The sequence below is a fragment of the Triticum urartu genome, chromosome 5A, assembly GCF_056163025.1.
Source record: "Triticum urartu cultivar PI428250 chromosome 5A, HENAU_Tu73, whole genome shotgun sequence".
NCBI lineage: Eukaryota > Viridiplantae > Streptophyta > Magnoliopsida > Poales > Poaceae > Triticum > Triticum urartu.
The window spans coordinates 489,687,722-489,713,098 of NC_141877.1; the positions used below are offsets into that span (position 1 = coordinate 489,687,722).

Below are 25,377 nucleotides of genomic sequence, written 5' to 3' on the forward strand. Positions count from 1 at the left end.
GTTGCTGGCTTTCCTTGCCTTTTACCTTTGCTTCCATCGCCTGCACTCTCGTAGTGCCAACTCCGCACGCCGAATTGTTTTCTCCAAAATGTTCCTTTCATGTGCTTTGGACTACGTACCAAAAGCTAGCTTGATCATTTCATGAGCAAAGTTGCACACTCACAGACCTTCACTTGCACGCCCAGTACGTACGCCTCTGGCTATAAATAAGCCCCTTGTGGCTCCAGGACAAGATCCATGAATCCAAACCCTGAAGCCTCTTGTGCAGCACTGTTCCATCTCTAGCTAGCCATCAGCAGGGCACTTCAGTGATCTGCTCATGCCTAGCCTGAAGCACAACAGCTCCTCGGTCATCATCCTCGACCTCGCGTCCAAGATGAAGATGGGCAACCTCAAGAAGGCGGCGGCCATGTGCAAGAGCAAGACCGGCGTGCTCGCGGCCAGGCTCCTCGTCCTCGCCTCGCTCCGCCGCAGGATGGCCACCGTCGGCGCCATCTCGCACAGGATCCACGCTCTCATGGTGGCCACCGAGTCGGGGAAGGACCTCGACAAGGCCCTCGTGCCGCGCAAGGCGAAGGCCGGCGGCGGGAAGCCGGTCGTCCTCGTCCGTCGTCGTAACGCCACTGACATCTCTGATCAGTTGGCGTTGTTCCATCAAGAGGATGGCGACGGTGGCGACGGCCCTGACTGGTCGGTGCACTCCATCTTCGACGATGAGAATTGCTGCTACGCCGACGAGTACGAGGGCGACGACGATGATGGCAGCGAGCTGCTCGACGTGTGCGACGATGGGCACGACGCCAGCGAGCCGTCGGTCATGGACGTGATCAGGAGCAACCGGAAGGTCGAGGGTTTGGAGTTCAACGTGGACGATGAGATTGACCGGGCCGCCGGCATATTCATCACGAGGTTCTGGAACCGGAGGAATGGGAGCATATAGTTATATATCATACTCCCTCTTTCACTTTTCAGACAGCATGCAAAGCAGTCCATTTTCAGTTGTCTGAAACGACTTACAAAAATGAACGGAGGGGGTAGCTTGTTTTCCTTTTGCACTGACCGAGTGACAGTAGATCGATGCTGAGTGAGACCGATTGAAATCGGTATGACATATTAGCTATAGGGGTGAAAAATGACATGGCTGTTTTTCAAAAAGAGGGTTAAACCCCCCGCTTCTGCATCGATTGAATATGGTGAAGGCGTACATAGATATATAAAGCGGTGTTTACGAAAAAAAAATCTATGTACAGCAATGTTTACTGTGAAAGATTATGTACATGGTTGGTTCCAAGCATGTGCCCGATATCAATTTTCTGGAGATGTTTGTCTGTTCTAGTGAAATTTATCCACCTGCTTTATATACTTTTAATACTACTTTAGCTATGACAAACGTAGTTGACTGTGTACTACTTGGAGTACAACACCTTCATCTCCATACCTGGAGAACTCTATCAAAACAGGCGTTCGGTCCGTTTTATATATAAAGCACAACCAACAAATTCACACAACCAAGTCAAATGCCTCATCGAATATAAAATAGTCTGATGGGGTAAAAACACAAACACGCCCAAGAGAAATCATAAAAGAAAGCAGAAAAAGAGACCATCAATTGGCCAGAAGATCAAGTGATCTGTGGCGAAGCTAGTCGAAGTGTGGCAGCAGTCAACACGTCCACCATGTGGTCAAGCCGGTCACAATCCTGTTATCTTGAGAGCGGGTGCCAGTGCTCCAAGAAAGCAAAGAATTTGAAGATAGTTGGAGGCCCGCCAAAGAAAGATCCGCTCAATCACCACCCTGTTGCGAATGTCCACATGTAATAAATTCATGATGCGACCGAACTCTTTTTCCTCTTAATTAATATACGTAGTGAATCTTTTGTCCGGTTTCAAAAATAAATAAATGGTGCCAGTTAATCTCTCGCATGTCTAGTTTAGCACCACACATACACATGTAATGAGCTCATGATGCCACTATGGATTAAATTAGTTCAAAATTTGCTTATTATTTCAGCATTTGCTTGGCAAGAAAATAGTTACTACTCCCTCCGATCCATATTACTTGTCTTAGATTTTTCTAGTGTCTATGGATCGGAGGGAGTAATAGATGTTAGTTCCAGTGATGCAAAATTGGAGAGCTCACATAATCTGCAGAGCTTATCCTTTGTCTCCTGATTAATTGCATTTAGATATCTTCCTAAAAAAGGCTACAAATTTAGATATTTTACAAGATAAACTTGTCTACGTAACCAGCTCCTTGAATTGCACTTCCTTCCAGATCAGTACGTCCAATTAGTGGTTCACACACTAGCGGTGGCCACTGGTATTCGTGCAAAATAACAAAAAGAAAGAAAACAGTGGTGACTGCTGACTGGTGATCGACTTGGTGAGTGTGAGTGATAGCTAAGTTGCTTCAATTATGCACTTAAGTAACAAAGAATTATAAAGCTTGTTAGCGCATTAATGCAGCATTACACTGATGATATTGCTAAAATGATCAAGAGAACCGAAAGGCAACCAACTAGGGTAGAGTAATTTAAGCAGATATGTTAAATGTATAGTCATCGCCTCGAGCGCGTACCAAAATCACAATGAGACTAACAATTATGTGGATTTAGATTTTCAGGCATGCATTGCGGAGTCTTTAATCCGCGTCATTTGGTGGCCAGCCACTGACGTATCTCATCAATTACGTATCTCATATGAAATAGTCCACATCATATGTTAAACTGACTGGATCTCCAATTCATCTTCCAAATTGCGAGGAAATCGCGACACCAAGATTCTGGTTTGGTCACCAAAAGAAAAAGAGAATATACCAGGAGATTCATTAGACTAATGTATTGCACTTGCATGCCACCTCGGAATTCCATAGAAGTGGCAAGCAGAGCGAGAGAGTTGCATAGTGGATCAGATCAGGATCAGATTGGTACCCGCTGTTTAATTATTATTATTTCTGATGCAGAGTCTGGGGCGAACCCTCCTTTTCGAAAAAAATTATTATTTTTTTGAGATTGTACCTGCTGTATATGAACTAACTATTTTTTTCGAAACTTCCCATGCGGACTTGGCGCTTGAACTGTGAAAATATTTGAAGTAACACATGACAGTATAGCACATTTGGAATCTCCAGCTCTTTGGAATAACTAATCTGATCATCCAGGTTGTGTGAGGCGACAACGGATTAACGGAAACTCTGCTTCAATGGAGGGAAAGGCAAATAAATACCCTCCTGCGGCTCCTTACCATCTTCATCGCCTCTCTCTAGCTAAGGCTCTTGACCTCACATGTGTTTCTCTATAAAAAGTATCCTGATTTCCAACAAATACATTTTTGACAGGTTAGATAATGCAAAAGTTCTGGTTGTACCCCTATACTAGTGTACCCTCTATCCTTACCGTCCATTACCCGTTAGATATGAACGTACTCCTTTTGTACAGCCAGATAGACAATGTATGGCTGACATATCGTAGACAGGAGGTAGACATGCCCAGCTTTTTAAACGGTTACATGATTCTGTGAGATACCGGAGATAAACAAACCGCAAGGATGGCACCGGGTCTGTGATTGAAGACCTCCACCCCAACGCAGGGTCCTATATCGACATGGAGACGTCGACGCTCGTAAAATGGGTGCGTTTCAACCAGAGTATAATTTAAGTTCGCTCCTTTCTCCATGGATGTAATAGGGGGAGCTTTCTGCACCGTCCTTGGTTTGAGCCCTTCCCCAAGTGAAACTTGCGTGTTTCATTTCAAATGCCACATTTCCACGTCGATCAATTTCTGTTGAAATTAAATACCTTGCTATGTGAGGTTAAGCTATATAGTGCACGAGTAGGTGATGCAACTGTACAAGTCTATGAATTATGCCCGTGGGAAACGAGGCAAATGTTTTTTTTTTGCGAACACCAAATGGGTGTGGGTTGTTCCTTGGTTCTCATTCTCAAAACAGCCTTTTGCCCCTCTTTCTATAGCTAAAGGCACAAACGGTTGAACCGATACAAAGTGGTAAGAAAACTCTCCTACGAGCAGGTCGAAAGAAAACTAGTGGCACAAGTATCACTAACCCAACCCGCACATGAAACCGGGAGACACTACCCCTAACACATAACATCCACCACTAATAGACAAGACCTGACCCGAGCCGCCTGGAGAAACCACCGGTCTATCATATAGGAGAACATCTAAACCACCCCTCGCGCGAGTCTAGGACGCGCCATGCCAGGAAAGACAAATCCTACGTCGTAGGTCATCGGTAATCGAGTGAGCCTGAGGCTCCACGACGAAGCCCTAAAGAGGGTGATGGCGCGTCGTCGAGTCTAAGAGGATGGACTAGGGTTTTCACCTGAGAGCCCTGGCACCATGGTGGGACCCATAACAACGCCACCAAGAGGGAAGCGACATGCTCCCTTGGTTCCTATTCCTACCCATGAAATGCAATGCATGCACTGATACAATAAGTTGTATAATTTTGGGCTTTTGGCTTGGCTTTGGCATCAAAGTCCATTATGGTAGTTCTAAAAAAAAGTCCATTATGGTAATTTCTGTTAGGTTAAGCTACTTTTTACATGTTTTGATGTTGAGAAATTAATTGGAAATAAAAAAACGACAATGCTATGAACCCACGTGCCAAGTACTACTTAAAAAATAACAAAAGAAAAGGGGACATATATATTTTTGTCCTTAATTTGCGCCCAATCTCATATTTATCCTTATTTTTTTGCTATGCTCAAATTTTCTCCTAAAGAGCATTTTAGGTCACCAAAATGCCCTTCAGTCTGGTCAAAGCCGTTTGACCGTTACTTCAAAAATTCATATGAACTAAGAAAAATGCAAATAATTAAGATATCAAAATGTTCAAAAAAATAATAATCTACATGTGCATGTCATTTACATTGATGACACAAAGCACTATTTAAACCTGTTTAGGGTTAATAACATTAATAATATGTTTAGGGTACCCTGCAAAATATAAGTATGTTTAAGGAGAATGCAAATAAATGCACATATAGGTGATGAATGTAAATGACATGCACGTATAGATGATGTTTTTCTTAACATTTTCATGTCTTATTAGCATTTTTTTGAGTTCATATGAATTTTGAAAGTAATGGTCTAATGACTTTGACCAGACAAAAGGGCACTATGGTGACCTAAAATGCTTTTTAAAGGCAAATTTGAGCATAGCTAAAAACTAGGAATAAATATGAGAGTGGCAGTAAATTAGGGGCAAAAACGTAAATGTCCTGAAGAAAAGAGTGTGTGCTTCATATGAAGACCGTAAGGGCATGTATAATGGTTCTATCTTAGCAGTGCCACATATGATAAATGCTGAGATGAAGGAAAGAGAAACCTGAAAAAAAAGGTTTTGCCTTCTCTTATTTAATAGATGATCTCTTAGCAACAAATCTCTCACCACATTTTTAAGAATAACTAGTTACTAAAGATAAGATTGAAAGAGAAACCATTGTACATCATATTTTTTTTGTCATATCTAGATTATTACGTGGTTGGATTAAGATAAAACTGTCTTATAACACTAGTAGAAAACAGGGCTATGGTCCAGGCCGGCTCAGCCCATTAGTCCCGGTTCAGTGTAGAACCGGGACCAATGTGGGCATTGGTCCCGGTTCGTGAGCCCAGGGGGCCGGCCGGGCCACGTGGGCCATTGGTCCCGGTTCGTCTGGACCTTTTGGTCCCGGTTGGTGGGACGAACCGGGACCAATGGGCCTCGCTCCTGGCCCACCACCATTGGTCCCGGTTGGTGGCTTGATACGGGACCAAAGGCTCCCCTTTATTCCCGGTTCATGCCACCAACCGGGACCAATGAGGTGCCTATATATACCCCCTCGCGCAAGAGCAGAGCACAGTGCTCTGTTTTTTCTGGCCGAGGGGGAGAGGGCTTTGTGGTGCTCTAGCTCACCTCCTATGCACATGAGGTGTTCGATGGAATGCCCGAGCCACACTACTTAAGCTTTCTCCTCTCGAAGCTCGACCTCCAAGCTCCATTTTCCTCGAGATTTGTCTAGATTTAGCGGTCCGTCACGCCCCGTCCCCGTCTTCACCACCGTCGATCACCCGTGCCGATCTCATCACCGACACCACCGTGGTGAGCCTCTTGTTCTTATCTTCTTTCTAAAAGGAAAAATATTCTTACTTGTATGTTTAGATAGATACTTGTATCATTTTCTTACATTTATTATTGCATCTTATATAGTGCGATGGTTTTGGTATCCGCCCCTGTCGGCCCTCGTCCTGTCTATGATTCGGATTTGGTATGTATATTATCTTTATAACTATTGGTTCATTTATTGTTTATGAAAATTATGCCGACCAACGTGACATAGATTTTATTTATCTAGGATGTATGTGAATCGGAAATGCCAACCGACCCTATTGTCGAGAGGTTAAATTTAGTTGAAGAAGAAAACAATTTGTTGAAGGAAAAAATAAAAAAATTGAGGAGGAGAAGATGATATTGGAGTTGCATGTTGCGGATGTCGTCGATGATCACAAGATCAAGATAGATGCAATGCGCTTGAAGATTAGAAAGATTAGAAAATATGCCATTCATACCGAGGCTTGGTATCATTATGCCGTTGGATCAATTGTTACCTTGGTTGCGATTATGATCGCATTTGTTTTCGCATTGAAATGTTTTACATAGTTTCAATGTATGGTTTAATTAATTAGATGCTCTGGAGAGCTATATGTTGTTAGATGAGAACTATGTATGCACTTTTGGTTTTAATGTGATGATGAACTTCTATTAATTTGGACACTTAATTATATATAATGCACGCAGATGAACCGGCAATGGATGTACGATGACAGACACACCCGCGAGTACATTAAGGGCGTGCATGAGTTTCTCGATGCGGCTGAGGCAAACAAGCAGAATGGTTTTATGTGTTGTCCATGCACTGAATGTGGGAATACGAGGTCTTACTCTAACCGAAAAATCCTTCACTCCCACCTGCTTTACAAGGGTTTCATGCCACACTATAATGTTTGGACGAGGCACGGAGAAATAGGGGTTATGATGGAAGACGGCGAAGAAGAAGAGTACGATGACAACTATGTGCCCCCTGAATACGGTGATGCTGCAACGGGGGGAGCTGGTGAAGATCAAGAGGAACCAGACGATGTGCCCAATGATGCTGCCACGGGTGAAGCTGCTGAAGATCAAGAGGAACTAGACGATGTGCCCGATGATGATGATCTCCGCCGGGTCATTGTCGATGCAAGGACGCAATGCATTAGTCAAAAGGAGAAGCTGAAGTTCGATCGCATGTTAGAGGATCACAAAAAAGGGTTATACCCCAATTGCGAAGATGGCAACACAAAGCTCGGTACCGTACTGGAATTGCTGCAGTGGAAGGCAGAGAATGCTGTGGCTGACAAAGGATTTGAGAAGCTACTGAAAATATTAAAGAAGAAGCTTCCAAAGGATAACGAATTGCCCGACAGTACATACGCAGCAAAGAAGGTCGTATGCCCTCTAGGATTGGAGGTGGAGAAGATACATGCATGCCCTAATGACTGCATCCTCTACCGCGGTGCATACAAGGATCTGAACGCATGCCCGGTATGCGGTGCGTTGCGGTATAAGATCAGACAAGATGACCCTGGTGATGTTGACGGCGAGCCCCTCAGGAAGAGGGTTCCTGCGAAGGTGATGTGGTATGCTCCTATAATACCACGGTTGAAACGTCTGTTCAGAAACGAAGAGCATGCCAAGTTGATGTGATGGCACAGTGAGAACCGAAAGAAAGATGGGAAGTTGAGAGCACCCGCTGACGGGTCGTAGTGGAGAAAAATCGAGAGAAAGTACTGGGATGAGTTTGCAAAGGACCCAAGGAATGTATGGTTTGCTTTAAGCACGGATGGCATTAATCCTTTCGGGGAGCAGAGCAGCAATCACAGCACCTGGCCCGTGACTCTGTATGTATGTATAACCTTCCTCCTTGGATGTGCATGAAGCGGAAGTTCATTATGATGCCAGTTCTCATCCAAGGCCCTAAGCAACCCGACAACGAAATTGACGTGTACCTAAGGCCATTAGTTGAAGAACTTTTACAGTTGTGGAATGGAAACGGTGTACGTACGTGGGATGAGCACAGACAGGAGGAATTTAACCTTAAGGCGTTGCTGTTCGTGACCATCAACGATTGGCCCGCTCTCAGTAACCTTTCAGGACAGACAAACAAAGGATACCGCGCATGCACGCACTGTTTAGATGACATAGAAAGTATATACCTGGACAAATGCAGGAAGAATGTGTACCTGGGCCATCGTCGATTTCTTCCGACCAACCATCAATGTCGAAAGAAAGGCAAGCATTTCAAAGGCGAGGCAGATCACCGAAAGAAGCCCGCCATGCGCACCGGTGATCACGTGCTTGCTATGGTCAATGATTTACACTACGTAATCTTTGGAAAGGGTCCCGGTGGACTAGCTGTTCCGAATGACGCTGAGGGACACGCACCCATGTGGAAGAAGAAATCTATATTTTAGGACCTACCCTACTGGAAAGACCTAGAGGTCCGCTCCTCAATCGACGTGATGCACGTGACGAAGAACCTTTGCGTGAACCTGCTAGGCTTCTTGGGCGTGTATGGGAAGACAAAAGATACACCTGAGACACGAGAGGACCTGCAACGTTTGTACATGCACATGCTATGTGGGTGAAATTATGATACCATCCCAACTTTCAACTTTTTCAGAGTTCATTTGAAATGTTTTCATGTCTTATGGTTTGAAACTTTGATACTTCGAAAGTGATTGTCCATTTTGTACACGAAGTGCATCAAGTTTTTGTCGTAACCCTCTCTACTTTTTGGAACATGCTATGTGGGTGAAATGATGATACCATGCCAACTTTCAACCTTTTCAGAGTTCATTTTGAAATGCTTTCCAATTTCAGAGTCATTTAGCTCAAAGAATGAATTAATAGCAAACAGAATAAACTACAAAACTTTTATGAAAATAAAAACAATCAATTAAAATATTATGTTATGATCAACTAAAATAAAACTATAATATTCTTCAATAACAAAAAGAATATAATTTTTGTGACCTAAAATCAAACTATAAGTATTTAATTGTAAGTATAAATAAAAAATAAATAGCAAAGAAGAAAAAATTTCTAATTTTATAGTAAAGTTATTCATAAACTAGTGATTCACACAAATTTTTAAAAATTCAAATTTAAACTATTTAAAATTTAAAACTAATGGCACTAACAGAAAATTTATAATTTTTGTGACCTAAAAGCAAAAAGAAATCACTAAAAAACTGTAAGTATTTAGTTGTAAGTAGAAATAAAAAATAAATAGAAAAAAAATTCTATTTTTATAGTAAAGTTATTCATAAACTAGTGATTCACACAAATTTTTAAAAATTCAAATTTAAACTATTTAAAATTTAAAACTAATGGCACTAACAGAAAGTTTATAATTTTTGTGACCTAAAAGCAAAAAGAAATCACTAAAAAACTGTAAGTATTTAGTTTTAAGTAGAAATAAAAAAATAAAAAACCAAAAAAATATAGAAATAAAAAAGAAAAAACCAAAAAAATGCCTCCTACTGGGCCTCCACGGCCTGAATACGACTAGAAACCCTACATGGGCCAGGATTCAGGCCTGCAGAAGGCCCAATAGGCCCACAGGCAGTAGCAAGTTTAGGCCCGAAAGCCTGCATTAGAGAGGAGCTCGAATGGGTAGGAACACCAGCGCTTATAAACCAGTGCCGACGCCCTTCAGCTAGCGATGTGGGACTAAACTTTTGGGCTCGGGGCAGCAAAGGCCATTGGTCCCGGTTGGTGGCACCAACCGGGACTAAAGGGGGCATTGGTCCCGGTTGGTGGCACCAACCGTGACCAATGCCCCCCTTTAGTCCCGGTTGGTGGCACCAACCGGGACCAAAGGCCGCCGCTTCCCGCCCTTTGGGCTGCTGAAATTTGGCCTTTGGTCCCGGTTCGTGGCACCAACCGGGACCAAAGAGGGGCATTAGTCCCGGTTGGTGTCATGAACCGGGACCAATGCTCCGTCTATATAAGCCACACTTGTGAAAATTTTGGCCAACCGCTCCCATTCGCCCCCAGGCCGTTCGTCGTCGTCGACGCCGCCCCGAGCCCGTCGTCGCCCCGCGCCCGCCGCGCGCCGCCCCGAGCCCATCGTCGCCCCGCGCCGCCCCTTCCCTGACCCCGTCGCCGTCGCCGTCGCCCCGCTCCGTCCCCGAGCCCGTCGTCGCCCCGCCCCGTCCCCGAGCCCGCCCCGCCCCGTCCCCGCGCCGTCGCCCCGCCCCGTCCCCGCGCCGTCGCCCCGCCCCGTCCCCGAGCCCGTCGTCGCCCCGCCCCGTCCCCGAGCCCGCCCCGCCCCTTCCCTGACCCCGTCGCCATCGCCGCGCGCGCCGCCCCTTCCCCAACCCCGTCGCCGTCGCCCCGACCACACGCCGCCACTTTCGGTCCGGCCGCCGGCGCCCTTTTTATCACTGATTTTAGGTTGATGATATGATGATGTTGATGATATGATGATGTTTTTTTCTGTTGATGATATGATGATGTTTTTTTCTGTTGATGATATGATGATGTTTTTTTTCATATATGCATTTTTTCATATATGTACTAATTTTTTTAAGTTGTTAGTAGATATCGATTTTAGGTTAGTGCATTTTATCACTGATTTTAGGTTAGTTGATCGATTTAGTGCATTTTATGTTTGTTGCATTTTAGGTTAGTGCATTTTATGTTAGTGGAGAGGAAGAAGGAGAAGATGAGGAGAGGAAGAAAAGGAAGAGGAGAAGAAGAAAGGAATAGAGGAGAAGAAGAAAAAAATAGAAAAAAATTCTATTTTTTCTTCTTCTCCTCTATTCCTTTCTTCTTCTCCTCTTTTTTTTCTTCTTTTTTTCTTCAATATTCTCCCCCTCCCGATAGGAAAGTTTTATATAGAAAGTTACAATTTTAGAAGAGTTTTATATATGCAAAAGTTACAATTTTAGAAAAAGAAGGATAGGAAAGAAGAAAATAAGAAGAGGAAAGAAAGAAGAAGAGGAGAGGAAAAGAAAAGGAGAAATAAATAAGAAGAAGAAAAAAGAAGAAAAAGAAGAGGAGAAGAAGAAAGGAATAGAGGAGAAGAAGAGAAAAATAGAATATATTCTATTTTTCTCTTCTTCTCCTCTATTCCTTTCTTCTTCTCCTCTTTTTTTTCTTCTTTTTTTTCTTCGACACGTGGGGGGGTCGAGAACGCCGGACATTCATGAGAGAGGCGAGGAAGAAGGGGAAGAAGAGGGAGAAGAAGAGGAGAGGAAGAAGAGGAAGTCTTCTCCTCTATTCTTTCTTCTCTTCTTTTTTCTTCTTCTTCTTCCTCTTTATTTTATCGGGAACGAGGGTCGTCGAGAGGTCGAGGAGCGGTAGAGAAGAAACCCTAAATAGAAAGTATCGTCGGTGTGAGATACATGTACCGTCGGTGTCGGACACTACACCCGCATCCCACAAGTGGCGCGGGCTTCGACGCCCACGTCACTTGTGGGACGTGGATGTAGTGTCCGACACCGAAGGCCACATGTATCTCACACCCACGATACTTGCTAGCTATTTAGGGTTTCCTCTACCGAAAAGAAGAGGAGAAATAAATAAGAAGAAAAAAGAAGAAAAAGAAGAGGAGAGGAAGAAAGGAATAATGGAGAAGAAGAGAAAATAGAATATATTCTATTTTCTCTTTTCTCCACTATTCCTTTCTTCTTCTCCTCTCTTTTTTCTTCTTTTCTTCTTCTTCTTCTTCTTCTTCTTCTTCTTATTCTTATTCTTATTAGCCGGAAGTAGAGAGAGGTTTCCTAGTGTCAAAGTATTGAAGAAATTCATGCCTTCATCATTAGCCGGAAGTAACCAGGGCATGTTGGTACGAAGTTCTGCAAAGTTGTTCTGGAATGGAGTCCCGGATAGAATAATCCGCCTTTTGGTACGAATTCAGCAAAGGCCTTCCAAATAGCGATATTCGGAAGGCTCTTGCTAAACTTTGTACCAAAAAGCGAATTATCCTATCTGGGACTCCGTTCCAGAACAACTTTGAAGAGCTTCGTACCATCATGCACATGTTACTTTCGCCTAATGATGAAGACATGGTTTTGTTGAATCCCTTGACACTAGGCAACCTCCCGACCCCTCGGCGATCCTATCGAACATGAGAGGAAGAAGAGGATAAAAAAAGAAGAGGAAGAAGAAAAAAAAGAGAAGAAAGAATAGAGGAGATCTTCTCCTCTATTCTTTCTTCTCCTCTTATTTTTCTTCTTCTTCCTCTTTTTTTTATCGGGAACGAGGGTCGTCGAGGGACATAGATGTAGTGTCATCGTTGTCGATATATACCCCCTCCCGATAGCTTACTATGATTAGGTAGCTAGTTCTACGTTTGGCACTAATATATCCATCTGTCATGTTTGAATAATAATTGCCATGTTGTAAATATTTGTAGAAACTATGGACACCGCCCTAGATGAAGCAACAAAAGAAGCGTTGTTGAGGGACATAATCGCAGAAGGAAGTGATGCCATCTCGTTGTTTCTCAACGAAACCGATGGTCTGGAAGGAGAGGGTGAACAAGCTGGCTACGGTGACCTAATGCCGGTGCAAGAAGAAGAACATGAGGACGGCTCCGGTGACCCAATGCCGGTGCAAGAAGGAGACCGTGATGACGGCTCCGGTGACCGAACCGAGTCCGGCCAGGTATATATATTAGTTAAGCCTATGCTGACTAGCTGATTGATGCATTCATTGTTTTGGTATGTACACATATTAATTAAGTCTTTGTTCTTTTTTCTAGCCCTCCGAATCGAGCACAACTTCGGTAAAGAGACGAGGCCCGAAGAAAAAGTTGAGCTCGGATGAAAAGTTTGAGATCATAGCAATCGCGCCCGACGGCCAACCTATTGAACCCCTCCGGACAAAGAGCGCATTTGTTGCTCAGTGCGGGGTTCTGGTTAGGGACAAGATCCCGATAAGTATCCAGCAATGGTTTAAGCCGGCTACAGAAGACCCTGAGGTGTCTTATGTCAATGATATGCAGAAAAATGATCTTTGGACTGAGCTGAAGTCAAATTTCACCCTACCGCCTGAGGATAATCCAGAGAACCCAGTTAAAGAGAAATTAATCAAGTCTTTTGCTCTGAAGAGGATGGCAGAACTATTCAGGAGGTGGAAGAAAGAGCTGAATAAGTTTGTCGAAAATAATGAGACACCAGAATTCAAGGGCACATATGAGAAGATCAGAGATCACTGGCCTGCATTTGTGGCCCACAAGACATCAGAAAAGAGTAAGAAGATGTCGGCGACAAACAAGCAAAATGCTGCGAAGAAGAAGCTTCACCATCGCACGGGGTCAGGTGGCTACCTCGTAGCCCGGCCTAAGTGGTCCAAGACTGAGAATGATCTGGTTCATAAAGGGATCAAACCAGAGACAATTAACTGGACAGACCGTTGCCGGACTTGGTTCTTCGGGGCTGGCGGAACACTGGACCCTGTAACAGGGAAGTGCATTTGGACGAACGATCAAATGGACATACCAGTCAGTAAGCTTAAGCAGTATATCGAAGCAGCGCAGGAAGGGACGTTCTTTCCAGACAGAGAGAACGACGAGCTCACAATGGCCCTCGGGAATCCTGAGCACCCTGGACGGACACGAGGCACGCCAGGCTCCATTCCGTGGAAGGTTGGGTTTCCGGACGCAGGCGGTTACAAATCCCATGAGAGGAGGAAAAAAGTGCAGCAGACCCAAATACAGGCGCTGCAAGCAAGGGTAGACGCGATAGAGGAACGAGAAGTAAATCGCAGCAAACGTACTGCCGAAGCCTCCCCCGAAGCTACCCCGCCATCTTAGCGCAGAAGCAGCGTGGCTTCCACCGAGCTGCTTCAGCTGGAGCATGCCTTGACGGCTCCTGCCAGCTATCCCGTGGATGCTATAACGGAGTCTCAAAATTGCCACCTTATGACGCAATGGATGAATTTGAAGGTCAAGGCGGCTGTTGGCTCTGTTTATCCTACTGAACCCGGCGCAACTTTTCACTGCCGGCCGATTCCAGAAGGATATGCTAGGGTGATGGTGGATGAGATAACAGAGGGATTTGAGGACCTCCAGCTTGACCACCCTACCGGTGAAGGGGAGACTCGGCTGGGGTCTGCTCTGAAGACTCCATGCCTATGGCGGAAGGAGCTCATCAACCTTCCGAACTGGACGCCACCGCCTCCTCCTCCTCCTCTGGCGAGTCAGGGCACTCCGCCTCCACCGCCTCCTCCTCCGGCGAGTGACGATCAGGGCCCTCGGCCGGCTCCTTCTCTGGTGCGTGGCGGCACTCCGCCTCCTTCTCCGCCTGCACCGACGCGCCCGAACAGCCATCCTCCTCCTTCTCCGCCTCGCCAGCAAGGGCGGAAGAGACCTGCCGCCGCTCCAGCTGCTCCGGCGCGTCGTAGTCCTTCTCCTCCACGGCTTAAGCAAGTAAAGAAGACAACCGCTCCATCTGCTCGGTCAGCGTCTAGCAGTACAACCAGAGGCGGGAGGACATACAGATTCGGTCCTTCTCTGAAGACTCCAGAGAAGTTACCATATGAGAGGACCCTGGAGGAGAATGCCGAGATCGCGCGAGAAGAAGTGAGGAACTTCTTTGAAGGGGTGAAAGCAAAGAAACATCCACCTCCGGAGGAGAAGGTAGATCGGGTGAAAGTGAAGCGCACTCTGGCTGGCCTGACAAAACCACCGAAGTCTGATCCGCCGAAAGGAAACTATGACCGCATTATTGGAAAGGAATTTGCCGAAGCGGAGCGGTCGGGAAGTACTATCAGTGATCAAAGGCTGAAAGAACGACGAGCTGGGAAACAAATTGCCCAGCTCGGCGAACAAGCGAAGCAATCGTGCCCCCCGCTCAAGGTGCCTAGCCACAACGTCGATAATGATCCGAGGATGGTGCCCGGTTATAGCAATCTTGCAGATTACCTGCCCGACGAAGTACATTATGAACCCATGGAGGTGCAGATACAAAGATACAAGTACGGGAAGCCTCTCGTCAAAGATGAAAGATCTCTATCAACGATGATGCGAAGATTGCATGATTGGTACTTGAAAATCTGCAGAGACTCTGGGGGAGGAGTACTTTGTATGTGAAAGTTAAAAAGGAGCATGACCTCGTTGGAATTGATCTGTTGCCTGTTCCATTTGAGGAGTTCTATCAGTTTTTCAATCAATTGGCCCTCGATAAAACAACGGTCGCCTGCTACTGTCTGTAAGTAGTACTATTTCTGTCATTAAGTTTCTCTATATAGCTTAGCTCTTTCATTGCATGTATTTATAATCATCCTCACTATATTATGCAGATTGAAGATCGCCGAATTGAAGAAAAGAAAAGTCGGTGATATTGGGTTCATTAACACATATCTCATAGATGCAACTCAGGTTAAACTTCATGCCACAGCTACCGAGGCCAACTTGCTACGATCGTTCGTAATAAATCAAAACAAAGATATAATACTCTTTCCTTACAACTTCAGGTGAGTGTTACTGTCTTGTGCGTATTCGGTTTCCCTTATATATTAGTCAAGGTTATAGTAATGTAATTCATGAGTTATGCATGTGTGTGCAGTTTCCACTATATTCTCCTAGAGATTAAGCTTGAGCAGGGAGTAGTAACCGTCTTGGACTCTAAACGAAAAGATCCCAAGGAGTATGCGGACATGACTGAAATTCTCAAGAAGTAAGTTAAATCGATCATTATCCACCATATCAGCAACTTTTTTCATTTACTGATATCAAGTAATTGTTTTCTTTGTCCGGCAGGGTTTGGAGAAAATTCACCAAAACAGTTTCGGGACTGCTGAAGGAGCTGGAATTTAGACACCCGAAAGTAAGTACTATAGTAGCATGTTCCGCGCATCTCCTGGTGATTCAAGCGCTAGTTTCATCAATACCATTTAGCATTCTTGCTTATCAGTTTGATTGACCTCTATTTCTTGTAAAGTGGTTGTGGCAGGAATAAATGAATGATTTCTGTGGATACTACATCTGCGAGTCCATCTGCCACACGATCTGTGAGCGGGGCGGGTACTCTAACGAACAATATGAAGTACGTAAATAACAACATTCACAATTTTATTTTATTACCATCATTTGTGTTGAGTTTCATTCATTTATATATATATATATATGTATTGACCCCCTTCTTCAAATTAGATGTTTCGGAAGCGGGATGAACTCCTAGCACCAGCTCGCATGCAAGCAATTCAAGAGGAATTAGCGGCATTCTTTCTTGACCACGTGATCCCTGAAGACGGAGAATTCTATGTGGACCCTGAGTCCGTATGATTATATTTGTAAGAGATAATTATTGTATATATGAAGCCGGTAGTGTCAGATAGATATACGAGAACTTGTTGTTCGACCAATCTCTCGGAGAAGAAGAGGTGGTCGATATCACTTCTCTCTGTATATATGCATATATGTTCATGACGATCTTCTGTTTCCTTCGTTTGCTTACTAGCTAGCTAGCGTGTCTAGTCCTCTCTATACGTATGTATAGTACGTAGCGTCGACCAAGCACGGACATAACAGAGGACACTTCTCTCTATTAATTATAACTAGCTAACACAATATATGAAACACCTAAATTAACCCCCCAAAACCCCCAAACCCCCCCCCCTTCAAAAAAAAACAAAAACCCCAGCCACAGAAGTGCTGACGCGTGGATGCCTATTGGTCCCGGTTGGTGCCACCAACCGGGACCAAAGGGTCTCCTGACTGGGCTCTGCGCACTGCCCACGTGGAGGGCCTTTAGTCCCGGTTCTGGATTGAACCGGGACTAAAGAGGGGAGGTATTAGTACCGACACTTTAGTCCCGGTTTAGGAACCGGGACTAAAGGCCCTTACGAACCGGGACTATAGGCCCTTTTTCTACTAGTGTAAACCACTGTACATGACCTAAACCAGCCGTGCATGCTTTGATCCTGTTCCACTTCCTACCATGTATGCAGCATGCACCTTGTCAAAGAAGAGGCAGCCCATCTGTTTAGCATGAACCCAAACGCAAACTGAGCCGTTTTGAGAACTCGGCAACAACAGGTGCCAGCATAAATACACACTCGTCGCGCACCTAATTTCTCGATCATCTTGGTAGACATCGAAAGTGGAATAGTGGATATGTAGCTGACAGATCACACACATGTATGCATGGTTTGAAAGATTTGCTGCAAATTCTATGAGATATTGGAGATAAACTAACAACGGAGATGGCGAGTACCTGCGCGGCGCAGGGACGGGGATGTGTGCCGCAGCGCTGGCCACAGTTGGTGGAGAGCCCGATCGCTCCCGGCGCACAGAGCTGACGATTGAGACATCCTATGCGCCCATATTTTCTGTAGAGTTAATACATGTTTTAGTACATGAACTTATGATGGTGGGAACAGTTTCATACAAAAACTAAAAAACCCCAAAAAAGTAGTACATAAACTCTACTGCCGTAACAAACGCATACAAATTGCTCACAACGTGACATTTGGCAGGCCACGTCGGATAAAGGCATACGCCCGGCGTCTTGTTATTTTTTAGAAAGCCCCCCACTATATATATTATTTATGTTATTAGGTCCCCTGGTCAGTAGCACACAAAACTCCAAATCCTCTGCTCGCGGCGATTCCCTAATTTCAATCCCTAATAACTTCTCTCGCCCCTTGCCCTCGCCGCCGTTGTCGCTCTCATTCAACACCGCTGATCTCTCATCGCCGGCGAGAGCACAAACTACTGATGCAAGACTCACTGATGGCAGTACAACTACACCGACGTAACTGCGCTTTCGTCTGCACTAACTGAACTGACGAAAGTTCAGACTAGATGCTTACTCCTCGTCGTCCGACGACAGGGCATGAGGGCACGGGTACAGCCAGCCTCGCCGTCGTGCGCCGCCGGCTTGCGTGCGACCATCCTCAGCTGCTGGTCAAACTGTTGGCGCGCCATATATGCGTCACGCGCCGCCTCGTGGTGTGCCGCCACCCTACACACACGGTCAGAGTGTGCGGCCGTAACATGGACGTGCAGCGCTAGTACAGCTTCCTTCCTTGTTGGACGTGCGTCGCAGACGAAACGCCGGGTGGCCTCCTTGCTTGCTGCAGTGCTCACTAAAAACTGGAGTACGCGGCCGTGGAAGGCTGTAGTGAGGTCGCGTCCTCAGCGTAGAAAAGAGATATAACACGTAGTTTGAGCGAAATCCACTGATAGCATACTGGTATATTGACTGTTGCATGTCACTGCTCATCCTGGGTTCGAGTCCCAGTACCTACAATTTTTTTTGTCATGTTACAGCAGAAGCAAAATTCAGTTATGTTGACAGCAGAAGCAAAATCTGAAAGAAATAGATGTTAAAATTGGACAGATGTAGAAACTTCTGTTTGCACTGAATTTGACAGCAAAAAAATAGATGTTAAAATTCAGTCCAGTGCAGTAAATTTGGCAGAAACATGCATCTCCAGAATAAGTTTTTACTGAATTCAGACAAGTCTGAATTTGGTAGAAACATTCATCTAAAAAATTCAGTAAGCAAGACAACACTTAAATGTTGAATATGATCACAGTATATTGCAGAACTGATCAAGTTTTTACTGAATTTTGATCACAGCAGATTGCACACAACACTAAAGTGGGTGCATCATTACAAAAATAGTGGCTACACCATTACAAAATGAGCACTTAAAAAAATAAAGTTCATACATGAACTTCTACAAAGTAGCTTGAAGTTTATTTAAGAACTTCAAGCACTCTAGCACTGATCTCCTGGAGGTGCATTATGTGAAACTGGTACTTCATCCGTGGCATTAAGGTCTGGGATCATGTGCCTAGCTCCATCATCTCCAAACATGAGTCTATATAGTGGATACTGAGATGGATCAGTGCCAGATCCAGTCCAAGCTCCTCCTATGTCTGCTCCATTCCAAGCTCCTCCTACTCCTATGCCTGCTCCATTCCAAGCTCCCCCTATTCCTATGCCTGCTCCATTCCAAGCTCCTCCTACTCATATGCCTGCTCCATTCCAAGCTCCTCCTATGGCCGCTCCATTGTCAAATCCTCCAATGCCTGCTCCATTCCAAGCCCCCCTAATCCTATGCCTGCTCCATTCCAAGCTCCTCCTATGGCTGCTCCATTGTCAAATCCTCCTATGCCTGCTCCATTTCCAAATCCTCCTGTGCCAAATCCACTCCAAGCTCCTCCTATGCCTGCTTCACTGCCAGCCCCTCCAATGTATGTTCCATTGGCATCTACTTCTCTGCCAGCTCCATTGGTAGCCCCTCTCCCAACTCCTCTTGCTCTTATTCCTCCTCTGCCAGCTCCTCTCCCAGCTCCTTTTGCTCTTGTTCCTCCTCTGCCAGCTCCTCTCCCAACTCCACTTTCAGTACTGCATGTTGTTGTTTTTCTTTTGTTTTGTCTTCCTGCTTGTGCACTAGAACCAGGTTCATCTAGATGTGTTTGCTCACTTATAGTTCTTGATTTTCTTCTGGCTCTCACCCTTCCTCTGTTGGTTGTCGTGGTCGTTCTTGTCCTTTGAGGAATTGAGTCTATAGCATCAAGCACAAAAGCTGCTTGCTCTGGCAACGGTCCTGGTGGTGTCACTTGGCTCACATATGCTCTATCCTGCAAATGTGAAGATGCAAACAAAATAACTGGATTTATAATAAGCAAGAGAAATAACTAGATTTATACAAGTGCAAGTGCTAGGAGAAGTGCAAGAAATACAGTTATGTGATACTAAAAAAACAAGTGCTTGCTTTATGAATTTTACCTCATGGCCCATCATGTACACCATGCTAGTTCTAACATTCATTGGGTCCAACCTGGGATTTAGGCTTGCTGGCATTATGTCCTGCAAAGATAATGCATGCATAATTAAGTTGGATAACTTGCAGAATTGTCTATGTTGCATAATTTAGTAACTTGCAAAAAGTATATATGTTGCAAAATTCAGTGACTTGCCTGAAGAATTGAAGGATCTTCTATTTCTTCTTCTTCATCTAGTTGAGCTTCAACTTCTGCTGCCATGTACTTGTCATGCCCTTTCTTGTTATGATCGGATTTTCCACAGATAGAGCAATGCATGGTCACACCCTTCTTGTTGAGATATATACTACCATCTTTTTTCTTCTTCTCTTCTGGGGTCTTTTTTCTATTCTTTGGTGGCCTGCCCATTACCTTTGTGAAAACTGGTGGGTGTACTCTAATCCCATTCATTTTCTGCCAGTGAGCTTTATCTCTCATAGGCATGATGTTGTGACCATATGCCTTTAGATAGGTTTCTATACTATAGCATTTGTGGACCAACTCTTCTGGATCTATCCTATCAGCTCTACAGCAAGCAATTGTATGATTGCAGGGCACCCCACTAAGTTGAAATCTTTTACAATCACAACACCTAGCAGGAATGTCTACAATGTATGTGTTGTTTCCAGACTCAACGGAATATACTCCAAGACCACAATGAGTTGGATAGCAGTTACCAGAGTACTCCGCATTCTTGTCCAACTTCTTCCTGATCTTGGGGCAGATTCTTCCTGTCCACTTCTCCATTGCTTCCCTCTGCTTACTCTCATGCCTTACAATCATCTTGTGCATTATACAATCTAGCATAGACACAATGCAAAGCTCCCTTGCATCCAATATGTAGCTGCAAGTACATACAAATGACACAATACATAATTAGCTCAAGTAACAAATGTTGAAGTGACAACACAAATGCTCAAGTAACAAATCATTAAAGTTCAATCAAATCCCACCTATTGTATACTTCTGACATGTTGTTCAGTAGTATGTCACACTTCGGGAAATCTGAGAAAAATGCTTTGACCCACTGGTTCGGGTGCTTCCCATCCAACCAATTGTAAGCTGCTTCATTCTCCTCCTTGAGCTTGTCTCTATTCAATTTCCATTTGTCCATATTTGTAGAACTAGCAATGGCCCAAAGCATATTCTTCATTGTTTCACCTTTGAACTTTTGATGAAAGTTCTGGTACAAGTGTCTAACACAAAATCTGTGTTCTGCATCTGGGAAGACCTTTTCAACAGCATTGATTAATCCCTTTTGCCTATCACTCATGATAGTGAATGGAGAAGTGTTGAGAATATTTAGATCATTTTTTAGTGTAGTGAGGAACCATTCCCATGTAAATGTGGACTCCACCTCAACCATGCCCATGGCAATTGGGAAGATGCAGTCATTTGGGTCTATGCCCACAGCTGTAAGCAACTGCCCTTTATACTTGCTCTTCAAGTGACATCCATCAACAAAGATTATTGGCCTGCAACCATTCAAGAAGCCTCTCTTGCATGCATCATAAGACCAATATAGTGATGATAGATGATCCTTTGGCTCTAGGTCATCCTTCTCCTTCACCTTTGTTGTGCAAGCTATAAATTTGCTTCCAGGGTTGCTTCTCCTCAATTCCTGGCCATAATCCCATAGCATGCTATACTGAGCTGCTTCATCTCCATTAATGATCCTCAATGCTTCTTTCCTAGCTCTGCCCAACTTCATTCTGTCTGGTAGCAACTTAAACTGTTTCTGAACTTTTCTTCCAAATGTAACCAAGTCCATCTTCTTATTGTCTCTAAATTCATCTATGAACATTTGTGTGAGATATTTAACTGTCAAGCACTTGGAGTTCCATATTTTCTGACATGTGTGGTCTCCATTGTACGCTCTCACAACAATGCTGCCTGTTCTATTGTCTTTTGAAGCTTTAAGCTTCCAAGGACAATCAGATTGACATGATGCGTTTAACCTCTCTGCCTCATTCCTTGGTTTATAGATTTTAACTCTATTTTTGACACTGTATGCAGTGAGTGCAGCCCTTAGTTCTTTCATTTCTCCAAATACCAAGCCAACCCTGAACATTGGGTTGTTGCTATCCAGCTCTGGATTGAATACTCTAAATCTGTAATTAAGCTTCTCAAGCTCTTCCTTGGACAGATTGAGGTCATCGTCATCTAATGGGTCCTCTTCGTCAAATATTTCAGCTTGCTTCTCATTATTGTCATTCAACTCTGGATCCACATTCTCAGCAAACAGATCATCATCCCCATCTTCGCAGTCAAAGTCACTCTCATAAAAGTCCGAGTCGGTCTGTGCATCTTCTGCTTCCCCTGATTCCCCTGCTTCCTCCTCCTCCCCTATTTCCTCCTCTTCCCTCGCCTCCTCTGCATATGAACCAGAAGTCCCTTCTCCAAACTGACCAGACCTTGGCAATTTTCTAGGTAGTGTTGGGCATCTATTGAGTATGACATCGTCGCCATACAAAGTCCTTATTTTGTTTTCCTCGTCCACTATTACATCCAATGTTTTATCTTCTTTGCTTGCAGTGACCATAGCAGCAATTGCTTCCTCAGTGTCCACACAGACAAGGCCATCCATAATATCTTTCCCTGGCAAAACCCAATACACTTTGACCAATGGATCAGTGGGATCATAATCCAACCTGGACAAACAGTACTTCACCATGCCCAATGACCATGTATCAACATGGCAGTAGTCGAAAGCATCATGTGTACATCCAATATTTGTATATGATCTGTTTGTAGTTGTACCCTGCCCTATGAATATCCCATTGTGCTCAAACTCAACTGAAAACAACTGAGTGTCTTCTCCATTTGTCACTGCACAAAGCGGAACATTTCAAAACTCAGCAACTGAATTACTTATGTATGCAATTCAACACATAAGTGGACATATGCACTGAATAAAACTGTAACTGGAGAAATATATAAGTGAAAATGGACATAGGCAGTGAAGATAACTCTAAATGAAGAGAGACATGGCAGTAAATGTACTAACATATTTGTAACTGAAGATATGTGCACCCGAACATATTAGTAATTTAAAAATGCAGTAGAAATGAACACTTGTTAAAAATGCACTCTTTCTGACAAATGCACACTTCCATAAATTAAAATCCACTGTTTTAAACTGGAATTGCAGTACACACTTCATTTTGCAGTGATCTTAAGTTCAGTTTTCTGCCCACTCTTTTAAACTGGAACTGAAATTGCAGTACACACTCTTTTGATCTGAAATTGCAGTAGACATGTGCAGTTAAAAACTGAAGTTTTCATCAGCAGACATGGACTCAACACATGGACAGCATTACAATGCTACAAACAGCAGTACAGAGGCATGGATTCCTATCAATAGTAGTAGACAAACTACACTTCCATATTGGTATCTTCAACAGCATCTGAATGCTAAAATCACCTCTTTAATCCCCATCAACAGCACCAGACAAACTACAACAGCAGCACACCAACTACAGAATCAAACCCACACCGATTAGGTTCCTGATTGCAGCCTCGATCCCCAAAAACCTAGTCTACCATCAATCCGCACAGGAAACTCATACCAATCCACACAGGAAACACCTACTGTTCAGCACTAAATATGACGAACATGGATTGATCATCTGGGCCACCTAAACCTAACCAAACCCAGGCCAATTAGGTTCCCAATTGCGGTATAGAGGAAGGGATTCGGTACATACCGTACTCGGGAGGGAACTCCCCTGGTTCGCGAAGCCGCGGCTCCATCGATCGCCGGCGCTGCCACGCCCAAGACGGTGTCACCCTGGGTCGCCGTCGAGGACGAGACAGGGGAGGGGTTTGGGGAGGGGTTACGAGGGCGTCGGCTGTATATCTGAACCGTCGAGGGTGTTTTTGTTTAACTCTATTCAGCCTGGCGCGAGTGAGGACGAAAGACTGAATTTTGCGACAAGTCCGGGGGGTTTCTAGATAAATGCAGGTTGTTGACGTGGCACTCCACGCGGACTAGTTCGGACAGATTTGTATGCGTTTGTTACGGCAGTAGAGTTCATGTACTATTTTTTTGGGGTTTTTTAGTTTTTGTATGAAACTGTTCCCACCACTACAAATTTATGTACTAAAACATGTATTAACTCTTTTCTGTAGCTTTAACTAGGTTGTTGCATGTTTTGTGACCATACTTACTTTCAAAAAAGGGATGACCTCGGCATCTGCCCCTCTTTTGCGATTACACGCTCATTTTTTGTTTTCTTTTTCTCATCAAACTCTCATGTGTGCAGTGAGTCTGTGTTTTCTGGTAATGAAATTTGCGCTATAGCCTTTCCAAATAAGGAAAACAGCTCGTGATTTGGTGTTTTCTGCAAACTATGATTCCAACGCAGAGTGAGTATGTTATTGTCTATCTCTGAATCATGCTTTCCCCCCATTTTATAAATAAAGTAACCATCACGTCGATACAATAAGTGTCCCATCAAAAATAAAAATAGTCTGTTGGGACATCAACATAGACACGCCCAAAAAACCTAAAAAGACGGTCGGTAACTAAGGAGATTTGCGGCGAAGCAAGACGGCGGGCCGCCGCAAACAAGGGGTCAACCGTGTGGCCAAGCCGGTCGCGATCCCGCTGCCTAGATAGCGGGTGTGAGTGTTGTAAAAATGTAAGATATTTAAAGATAGAGTCAGAGGTCCGGCTAAGAAAGACCCGCTCAATAATCTTCTTGATACGTGTTATCCACAGGGTCCAAGCTAGCACCGCAAGCACAAGCCAGAACAAGCGCTTCCTCCCCTCCCGGTCTGGTTGGCACAGGTTTGGAGGAACTCGGACAGGTCCATGTCCTCACAGTCCGGCCTTAGAGCCTCATGCACAAAGCTCCAAAGAACTCTTGCTGTTGTGCACGAGAAGAAGATGTGCGTCCTTGTCTCGGAAACAACACAAAGGGGACACACATCCCATCCCCGGGGTCGTGCCGCTTGATCACCTCGGTCCCAAATGGGAGGCGATCCCTCGGAAGCTGCCAAACAAAGATTTTAATCTTGAGTGGCAAAAGCGCTTTCCATAATGGAAATGTTCAGGAAAGGTATGCCCGACAGTATAAGGCATGATAAGCCGAGCCAATAGAAAAGATCCCCGAGGAGTCAGCCACCAAGAAATGGTGTCTGGATAGCATGTGAGCACCAGCAGGAGGGCAGTCCGTAAGTTGGCCCACTCAGCAGTCTCCACGGGCCCAAATGTAAAGGAGAGGCCATTGTGGATCTCATGTTTGATCCCCTGGATGGCTCTCCAGAATTGATAGCCCTTTCTACGCTCACTAGCAAGGATGGGCCAGCCTACTTTGTTTGAACAAGCTATAGCACTCCCCCCCTCCCTGTGGACGATCCACCAGATCCACTGCAACCATGCCACGAAGTTTGTGCCCGAGAAGATTGATGCTCTTACCTAGTCTGCAATCGGCATGAGCCCTCCACATTCACATGTTTCATCAGCTCGTAAAATGGGTGCGCTTCAACTGGAGTGTAATTCAAAACAGATTCGTTCTCACATGGTGACACTTCAGGAGC

General features: G+C 44.5%; 2 protein-coding genes across 2 annotated transcripts; one reads left to right on the top strand and one right to left on the bottom strand.

The window, feature by feature from the left end:
* The first annotated feature begins 220 nt into the window (after positions 1-220).
* Positions 221-1,320, top strand: LOC147972178 (uncharacterized). Its single transcript, XM_087522970.1, has one exon. It carries the CDS (start codon positions 320-322, stop codon positions 938-940), a length of 621 nt encoding a protein of 206 aa, XP_087379096.1. The 5' UTR covers positions 221-319; the 3' UTR covers positions 941-1,320.
* A 17,742-nt stretch (positions 1,321-19,062) lies between these two features.
* On the bottom strand, positions 19,063-23,586 carry LOC147972179 (uncharacterized). The gene is made up of 7 exons (XM_087524253.1): positions 23,541-23,586; positions 23,426-23,477; positions 23,258-23,309; positions 20,787-22,669; positions 19,990-20,677; positions 19,799-19,879; positions 19,063-19,650 (listed from the first exon to the last, which is right to left on the bottom strand). The coding sequence occupies exons 1-7, from the start codon at positions 23,584-23,586 to the stop codon at positions 19,063-19,065; spliced, it is 3,390 nt and encodes a 1,129-aa protein (XP_087380379.1).
* Between the last annotated feature and the right edge of the window lie 1,791 nt (positions 23,587-25,377).